A 10,480-nucleotide genomic window follows, 5' to 3' on the forward strand; every position below is an offset into this window, starting at 1 on the left:
AGCTTTTAGCTTTTTGTGTCTAGCTTTTAGCTTTTAGCGTCTAGCTTTTAGCTTTTCGCTTCTAGTCATGCTTTTTAGTTATATGCTTTTTAGCCATGCGGCTTTTTAGTTATATGCTTTTTAGCCAGCACTTCTTGGCGCTTTTTGAGCATACTCTGTGTTGCATGCCATCTCCTCCAAAACCATGAGGAGAAACGCCACCTAGTCTCGTCAAACTTTACTTCTATTTATTTACTTTAGTTTCTTTTCTTTTCCGTTGAGAGTTTCATGTTCTGAGTTAAGTTTTGCCTAATGCCGTGTCTCCGAGTCCGACCTCGAGTGCCGTCTAAAACTTCAACCAGGCCACAACTCCGCGTCGCCAGCCAACGCCCGACCACTGGCTTCCCAAGACTGAACCTCCAGCCAATCAGAAAAGCGGGAAACCCCTTTCGGCAACCAGACAAGGAAGGGAACCCTGCACACAGGAAAGCAAGTGCCTTCAGATCCTAGCTGAACTGGTGCATTTAATATAGATTTTAACCTCATTGAGGAACACAATGCGAGGGTTAACTAAGTGATTGATGGTTGTTCAGATCTATGCTATTGCACATATTGCTGTAAACTTGGGATTTCACATTTTCATTCTCTTAAACGAATTATTTCCTCACTTTCTCTCTTTCTGCAACTTGTGTGAATACGTGTGTTAGATTAGTTTATATGTCTTAGATTTATCCAATAAAGCCTTATTTATATTGAAAAGAGAAGTATCTCGTGTTTTGTGCTCACAAGTTAATGTCTTAAACTGCCGACCTTGTTACCGTGCTAATTAATAGTGTTTTCACTATATTTTGGATATAAATATCCATTGCAGAATTGATGTCATACGGCTCGTTCAATGACTCGCTGGCCAGAATCACCGTAAAACAGTGATTCTGTCCAAATTCCCTTACATATTATTGGTGGAGGTCCCTTTAAAATCTTAAATGATTCCCTTTGAGCTAAATTGACCTGTTTCCCTTACAGACCCTTCCCCCGAAATGCATCTAACACCTCCGAAAGGCAGAACAGGCCTCTGGTTCCATGGCAACCAATGCTGATATCACTGGTTTTATTGCCCAAAGAAATGTGGGCAGAGAAACTCACTCATTTTCCTCATAGGAAAGACACATAATGCCCAGAGAAATGGACTGTTCTCTAATTAATTCATAGGAAAACCTTTCTTTGAATGAACACGCATATCCTTCAGGTCATTGTGTATGTTGTTACTGTTCTTGTATATTGTCTTTTATATTGTATACTGTTTTATGCAGGCCTATGATAGAACCACTCGTTCATGTCAACTTACCTGTATGTAATCCTACCATGTTTAGTATCTACGAATTTCTAATCACGGCTTTAATTTTCTTTTGCACTAATGAGTTGGTCCACAAGTTGGCAACACTGGCCCGGGCCGTTGTTTCACAGCTGAAAATAAATAAAAGAGACATGACAACAACAACAACAACAAACTACTGCAGATGCCCGCATTGACAAGCACCTTTGAGCTAAATTATTAAATTATTATCACTGTTTACCCTACACTATTAATGAACTTTTTTCACTCATTTTCATTCTGTCACTCGTCATGATTTTTTTCTCCCCTCCACCCGGTGAACAAGCCACACTAATAGGTTATGAATAATTCTGTTTCAGCTTAGATGGCAATTAGCCACAATGTTAGAGGCTATCCTTCTTCCCCTGTTGAGGTGTAGGGATTTACGAGTGTCAGCTAGATGAGGCGCACACACTTTTCTTTGATTCCTAACCAATTACAAGCTAGATTCTTCAAAACATCTCGTATTGATAAAGAGCAGCCCATTAATATCAACTCTACCATCGACAAGGCTTCCAACGAGCATGTAATTCGTTCTTACTGGGTTGTGTTCTCCATCTCAGGGGGCTGGAAGTGGCGTTCTTTATTCAGGGGCATATTTATTCACATCAGCCCTTCTAGGGCTTTTCACCGACTTCTAGTCTGTCTTATCAGAGAGCTCAGCAGTTTTCCAGGATAGAACTATCAGCCTGAGGACCACACAATGATGAGGTTCCTTATTAATGCCAAGCTACATCTCAGACAACTGGATGAACCAAGACATATCAGATAGGCCGGCTGTCATTATGTTAGTGCCTGGCTAACCCTATGAGTTTTAAATTACTATTTCAATAATTTAACAACACATTTGTATGTTCTCTGATGTTGATGATGATTATAATAATATTATTTGTAGTATGTTTAAACTCTAATTATAAAATCATGTTTTAACGGTAATTGGAAATATATTACTGTTGGAAATTACAATTGTACTGTAAAATAAAAGAAATAATATATATAATATATACTTTTATTTAATTCAATTACAGACTTTGATTTGATAGTAGCATGAAACTATTTTGCAATTATCATGCAGTCCCATTTATTTATTTTAATTTAACATTCGACATAATTAATTATCAGCTTCTTATCAACTCCTGAACCCCCATTTGGGAAACCATACTGTAGGAGATTATCTTCAAATATGAATATAATAAAGTTATTTTACATTTTAAACTATTTCACTGTAGAATTACGATCTGCAAAGCATTAGATAATGGTCTAATAAGGTTTGTTTATGCCTTATTTATGAAAGTTAGGGAAGCTCTTATAAAGTCTTACCAAAAAAATAAATAAGAGATGGGAACATGCGTACAACGATTAAAAGCAAATTAGCTCTCTTTGTAATCTTTGCATTTTCGTCTCCGAGTTTCCCAAATGATGCTTTGCAGCACAGCATGAATATAAGCAGCAAGTGGGGAAGTTCAAAGTGAAGTGTTATGAATTACACATGAACACACACACAGACGCTATTCTACCTCCCATTCAAAGGTCCTTATCACATGGAGACAGTCAGCCTTAATGATCAGCCCATTCTGGACCAACCTGCCAAGCTCTAACAGAGAAAATAAGGCAGACTTCCAAATAACAAACACAGGATAAAGCACTTCAAAACCTCTGGCGACGAGTTAAAGGACAACGAAAGAGATTGGGGTCAGCTTTTGGATGCAACGCCGCCACTTTCCTGTCAACTACATAATGCCAAAAGTCGATCTGAGCAAATTATGGTCCACTTAATCCTGAATATACTGTACAGTTACATCCTCTTGTTTGAAGATGGTTTCAAATTAGTGCATGCTGTTCCACAAGCTTGATGGAGACAAAATACAGAAGGGAACATTTCGGAAGTGCATTTATACTTACACATCACGGTAAGAAAGACGTTCCCTGATGCCAGGACGACCTTCTCCCGTGTCGCTCGGTCATAGATTCCAACATGGCATTCATAAGGTCCGTTGTCTGAGATCCGGACCTCTGGGAGCCTGTGGAAAAAGATCAAAATTAACTGTAAGACATTTTCAGTGATTCAAAGACTGAATATGATTATGGAGGCTTACGTCAAGCTCCCATGACAGACATACATCCTGAAACTAGATTCAAGCAATTTTTAAACAAATCTAAGCAAAGTTTGCCTATTGTCATGATGCTAGGGTGTTCTGGCAGCTCTTTAGTGACATTCTCAATGACATTCTGGACTTTAAATATGGTTCTGGTTTCTCCTTCAGTGTAAACTACTACTACATTTTTAACACTTTCAAGGTGAAAACCTTTTTTTTTTTTTTATCCAATTGCTTAGAAACGTAATAGCACATTTCTTTGCAACTCCAAAGGAAAGAATAAAATATACAAAAGAATTGTTTTATTATAATACAGACTTCTCCAAAGAGTCAAAGGCTTCATTCTGCATTCTGAGCATGGACTACAATGCAAATCAAAGTGAGATTTTCAGCTGCAGGCAGCAGATCAAGGACAATTGTCCTTCCTGGCCTCATGTAGAAGAAGAGAGACTGCAGTGAAGCTGAAGCAACTGGGTGTGTTGTCATAGTAATGTACCAGGTAAAAGAAAAGAGAGACTACTGCCTAAGAAAACAGTTGTCTGTCTGCTGGCTCAACAAATTCCCATAATGCCTCACTCCATCCATCCATTTCTGCTGTCCCTGGAGCCCCACAGAGGGGGTTAGACTGCTGACGATGGCTGATATAGGAATACTCAAATGCTTGACTTTGTGATACATTTTTGTAGCTTTTTCCTGTTCCATTCTGTTCCTCTCTTTTTCTTTGCATCTTCTCTCTCAGGTCAACCAATAAAACAAACAGGAGGCTGTATTACTTACTGTACTGGTTGAGTAAAAGTGGCTATTGCTGCAAACCATAAAAATAGATTAGAAAATGTGAGCCAAGTTTCATCTTGGAAACTATAATGATGCCCAATTTTGAGCTCTATGCTACCAAAAAAAAAGAAGAAAGTATTTTATCTTGCCTTTCATGAAAAACATCCAACAAGTACACTTAATTGAAAAGCAAAATTGCATAAGATAGTATAACTTGTCAAATAGTTCTTCTTTTTTTTCAAATTAAGTAATGTTTTTGGATATTTCATTTATTATTTTATTTGCAGATAAATTCTACAGTTCAAAAGTTTGGAGTCTGTAAGATTTTTTTCTGTTTGTGAAAAAAGTCTCTTAGGCTCACCAATGCTGTATTTCTTTGATCAAAAATACATTAAAAACAGTAATATTGTGAAATATTATTATAATTATATTCTTAATATATTTGAAAATGACATTTATTATTGTGATGTCAAAGCTGAATTTTCAGCATCATTACTCCAGTCTTCAGTGTCACATGATCCTTCAGAAACCATTTTATTATACTGATTTGCTGCTCAAGAAACATTTGCTATTATTTGTGTGGAAATTGTGATACATTTTTATCAAAGTAATGTGATTTATTTAAAAAAACTTTTGGTCTTTTTTGTTTGCAAATCTTTTGAGTCCTTGTTTCAAATTCTGAACAGCATAACTTCTCAAGTCTCATGAAAAATAATGATAACAACAACAAAAACAATTCCCAGCCTTTTTCTCTTCGCTTCAGTCAAGTGATCCTTTAACAATCTCAACAGCATCTGCATAAGCTCGACACCGGTCGACAATGTCCTGTTGCTCAGCCCCTTTAAAGCAAGCAGAAATTGAGTGAAACCAAGCTCATTTATATTGAATGAGGGCAGCGGGTGAGTTCTCAGCACAAGTGCATAAGCATTCCTTTCATGTACGCCTCCACCCCTCCCCACCGCGGCTTTCTTTCCCCCCCGCACCTCAGATAGCTCACTTAGGCTTGATGAGTAGAAACACAGGCAGAGTTAATTGCAGTGTGTTCACCATCATGGCGATGGCAACAAAGCAGCGGCTGTAAACAAAACCACTCTGCCATTTCTCTTCACAGATGTCTATAATTTTAACCCCCGTCTATTGGCAGTTTTTAGAGTTTTTATTGTTGTTTTTCTTCGTTTTTTTTCTCCCCTTACTTCCAGGGCTGCTTGACATGCATGGACCATGATGATTGGATGAGAGGTTTGGCTCCAGCTTTGTACATTGGCATTGGTCTCACGTTCCACCCTGCAAGTGTCCTCTCTCTGGATGAGCTTTACTGCCCGGGTCTCTGAATCCCAGCCAGCACATTTCTTGATTCCTGCCTCTCTTACCTCTCCACCTCTCCTTCTTTCTGCCTTTCGACACTCGCTGTCTCTTATTCGCTCATTCTCTCCCCTCTGTTGCATACTTCCTCTTTGGATTGCTGAAATGCCGGCGATGTTGCACAATAGTCTGGCTCGCTCTGGTATTCAGTTCTTCAAAATAACCTCAATGGGACTGAAACTCCAGGTTCTTCACATTTTTTCTCACTCTCACCCTCTTTGTATTCTCTCTCTCTCTCTCTCTCTCACTGTGCTCTAAAAATGTAGATGGATTGTTAATCAGAGAGTAATAAAAAGCCGATTAGCACTAAATCACACCGAGGCAAGAAGGGATTTGCCTAGCCAGGTCCTGCCACTCTGCAGTGTGTGTGTGTGTGTGTGTGCGCGCGCTGAGAGGGACAGAGCGCTCGCTGCCAGGAATATAACATTCAGTAATTATAGAAATGTGCCATGAATTTCTCAGCTGAGACATGTTCTTATTGGCGTTGTGGGCGTATGATGTTAGAATATGTCCGAGGCTGAATTTATGATGTTGGAATATTCACAATAGCTCATGTTTTCATGAGTCATCAAACACATAAGTCAGCTGAGGTGATCTTTCACTCGAACATTCACTTATAGGGCCTTGAACAATAGTTAAAAAACAGTTCACAGACCAATTCCATTCAACGTGGCAATTTATGCATGAATAGATTTGTGAACGATTTACAAAGAAATCAATTATTTGTGTTTCATGAATGAAGGTCGTTGTGACCACAGTAATGGTTGACCAACTTTTCAATGGCTGACGTCAATCTCGGTGTTCATGGTTGCTGGAATCATACTTACACAATTTTAACTGAATTATAAAGCCACTAGGGCTCTTTGCAAACTTTCAAATGGGTAAAAAAAACATTTATTTATTTATTTACTTACTTGCTTGCTTACAAATTGCATGCCATTAGGGTGCTTCTGCAACATTTTAAAGGGTCAACCAACATGAAAAAAAAAAAAAACATAAAATCTCAATTGAAACACCATATAGGGGCCTCTGATATTTTCAAAGGGCTTGCAAAAAAAAAAAAAAAAACCTTTAGCAAAACAAACCAAAACTTATCAAATTTAAATGTTTAAATGCCACTAGGATGCCTCAGCAAACTTTCAAAGAGCCTACAAGATGAACAAAGCAAAAACAAAACTTTGCGAGATTAATAAAATAAAATAGAAAACATACAATTTAACCTAAAAATGGTACATAAAATAAAAATAATAATTCTTAAAAATTCAAAGACAAAAATCTAAATGTTGCACAAAACAGGATTGTAAGGGCATGGATGTAAATCCATCATTCGTGCCTCTACTACACAAGCTTTCATGTGTGCGGTTGTCAGATATTAAGAGTTCAAATTCATGTCGGCGCCTATAGCCTCACGGTTAATTCAAATCAACAAATCAGAGCTTCTCTGTTAAAAGGATACTTTTTCTGCCCGGTGTTTAGCTTAATTTTTCCACTCTGCCAATCATGCGCACACGCTCACTCTTCATTGCGGAAGTACCAACGATGATCTGAAAACCCCGACAAACAAGTAAGCTGGAGTTTAGCGATCTCCATGTGTGATGTTCAGCTTAAATGAAAGTGCCATTCAGTCAGTCTGTGTTCTGTCATGAGATCTTGACTATTTTGTTTGCGATTGTGGTTGCTGAATAAATGTTGTTTTAATAGAGAAACATTATTGCAATTTGGAATTACTGGAAATACTATTAGGAATAGTATTGTAAAAAGCTTTTATTAATGTTAACAGAGAGAGTGCTTATCTGCAAGTCTTTGATATTAATTTATATATTAAATAGTCTATAATAACCATCTGTATGAGTTCATATTCTGTTGGTGTGTGCTTACTGGTAAAAGTGCAATACCTAAAATGTAAAAATAAACTTCTCAAATGACAACAATCATTGCGATTATAATTTTGAGCAAATACTTTTTTATCAGTTTAACCATTAAACAGAATGACGAAAATAAGTTTTCAATGACTAAAACTAGACTAAAATGCTCAAACATTTCGTCGACTAAAAATTTACTAAACAAAAACAGGACATGATTGATTAAATGTGATAATAACTAAAAAGTACATTTGACACAGGACTAAGACTAATTTAAAAGACTAAGACTAAATTAAAATGGCTGACAAAATTAACCCTACCTCGAATCTCACATTTGAAAATGAAACGCTCATAAATCAGTGCAATTGGCATGAACACAAGCCATCTTGCTCACCTTCTCGACAAGATATATAACAGTCAGTGCTGCTCCACTACACAGTGTCCTCACTTCCAGACTAAAAAGAGACATCACATGCTTCAGTGGCACAGTATATTTCATCTCTCTCTTTTAACACTGTTGTTGCGTTTCGGTGAAGAGGCATGAAAAAAATCTGATAGATGTGCATGATAATCAGGGGCTTTTATTGAAGAACGGGCTTCTCCTGAAGGGCCCTGGAGGGCCCAGTGGGCAAAGTACATTTGACACAGGACTAAGACTAATTTAAAAGACTAAGACTAAATTAAAATGGCTGACAAAATGAACCCTACCTCGAATCCCACATTTGAAAATGAAACGCTCATAAATCAGTGCAATTGGCATGAACACAAGCCATCTTGCTCACCTTCTCGACAAGATATATAACAGTCAGTGCTGCTCCACTACACAGTGTCCTCACTTCCAGACTAAAAAGAGACATCACATGCTTCAGTGGCACAGCATATTTCATCTCTCTCTTTTAACACTGTTGTTGCGTTTCGGTGAAGAGGCATGAAAAAAATCTGATAGATGTGCATGATAATCAGGGGCTTTTATTGAAGAACGGGCTTCTCCTGAAGGGCCCTGGAGGGCCCAGTGGGCGTAAGTGCTTTTGTTTCAGAGTATAAAGCTGAATGTTTTGCCAAGAGCAGTTGGGTCTCATAGGAACAGGTAGAGAACTGAGCTGTCCATGGTAATGAGAGAAGAGGGCCAGGTCAGAGTGCAAGGGGAGAGTCCTGCGGACCTGTTTGAGATTTGATTGCCAGCTCAAACTTTCCATCATAACACACTGGCAGCTCTGTGACAAGGAGAAGCTAGTGAAGAACAAGAAAAAACCTAACATTATGACTTATATTAAATATTAAAATGGAACAGAATTAATTTTCAACAACGTAGCCTCCTTAAGGGGGGTTGTGAGAGGAAAGTTTAGAAAAGACACAGAATTTCAATCTGCACTGTAATAATGTCTCATTTGACACCTTGTGTGGTGTTGAGTTTTCAGGGAATTCAAACTGTCATGTAAGACGGTGATGGGACTGGCAAATCCTGTGCTGTTCAAAATGGAAAAACAAAAGCTTTATTATTATTCCTCAATACTCCAAGAGAAGAGATGCGTACGTCTAAGCAGCATGCAAGCAGACGAAGCGGTAATGTGAAAACAAGCAAACTTCTGTGGCCCAAAGCTAGAGGCAGACATGTCTATCTCTCTGTTTTCGATTTCTAGAAAGACCCTTACTGGTGCATTTATTTACAGACGAAATGCTGAGAACTGAATTAGAGTGGCAAGGCCTACTGGTGTGGCTTCTTGCCACTCTGGAATGAAACAGAGAGATAATACGTCTGGGTGCTCTGGATCTCCCGCAGAATGCCGTGTCAAGAGGCTACAGGGGAAAGGATATGTGAAGTGTGCACGTTTGTGTTTTTGTCAGTATCTATCTAACCATTAAACAGAATGACGAAAATAAGTTTTCAATGACTAAAACTAGACTAAAATGCTCAAACATTTCGTCGACTAAAAATTTACTAAACAAAAACAGGACATGATTGATTAAATGTGATAATAACTAAAAAGTACATTTGACACAGGACTAAGACTAATTTAAAAGACTAAGACTAAATTAAAATGGCTGACAAAATTAACCCTACCTCGAATCTCACATTTGAAAATGAAACGCTCATAAATCAGTGCAATTGGCATGAACACAAGCCATCTTGCTCACCTTCTCGACAAGATATATAACAGTCAGTGCTGCTCCACTACACAGTGTCCTCACTTCCAGACTAAAAAGAGACATCACATGCTTCAGTGGCACAGTATATTTCATCTCTCTCTTTTAACACTGTTGTTGCGTTTCGGTGAAGAGGCATGAAAAAAATCTGATAGATGTGCATGATAATCAGGGGCTTTTATTGAAGAACGGGCTTCTCCTGAAGGGCCCTGGAGGGCCCAGTGGGCATAAGTGCTTTTGTTTCAGAGTATAAAGCTGAATGTTTTGCCAAGAGCAGTTGGGTCTCATAGGAACAGGTAGAGAACTGAGCTGTCCATGGTAATGAGAGAAGAGGGCCAGGTCAGAGTGCAAGGGGAGAGTCCTGCGGACCTGTTTGAGATTTGATTGCCAGCTCAAACTTTCCATCATAACACACTGGCAGCTCTGTGACAAGGAGAAGCTAGTAAAGAACAAGAAAAAACCTAACATTTTGAATTATATTAAATATTAAAATGGAACAGAATTAATTTTCAACAACGTAGCCTCCTTAAGGGGGGTTGTGAGAGGAAAGTTTAGAAAAGACACAGAATTTCAATCTGCACTGTAATAATGTCTCATTTGACACCTTGTGTGGTGTTGAGTTTTCAGGGAATTCAAACTGTCATGTAAGACGGTGATGGGACTGGCAAATCCTGTGCTGTTCAAAATGGAAAAACAAAAACTTTATTATTATTCCTCAATACTCCAAGAGATGAGATGCGTATGTCTAAGCAAGAATGCCGTGTCAAGAGGCTACAGGGGAAAGGATATGTGAAGTGTGCACGTTTGTGTTTTTGTCAGTATCTATCTATCTATCTATCTATCTATCTATCTATCTATCTATCTATCTATCTATCTATCTATCTATCTAT

General features: G+C 38.2%; 1 protein-coding gene across 1 annotated transcript in view; it reads right to left on the bottom strand.

Annotated features, from left to right (window-relative positions):
* Positions 1–10,480, bottom strand: part of LOC107581463 (immunoglobulin superfamily member 21-like) — a 107,488-nt gene that overhangs the window by 46,304 nt on the left and 50,704 nt on the right. The window contains exon 3 of the mRNA XM_016267036.1: positions 3,254–3,372. Within this exon, the coding sequence (XP_016122522.1) occupies positions 3,254–3,372 (119 nt within the window). The remainder of the gene's footprint in view (positions 1–3,253; positions 3,373–10,480) is intronic.

The sequence above is a fragment of the Sinocyclocheilus grahami genome, unplaced genomic scaffold, assembly GCF_001515645.1.
Source record: "Sinocyclocheilus grahami isolate Dianchi unplaced genomic scaffold, SAMN03320097.WGS_v1.1 scaffold3.1, whole genome shotgun sequence".
NCBI lineage: Eukaryota > Metazoa > Chordata > Actinopteri > Cypriniformes > Cyprinidae > Sinocyclocheilus > Sinocyclocheilus grahami.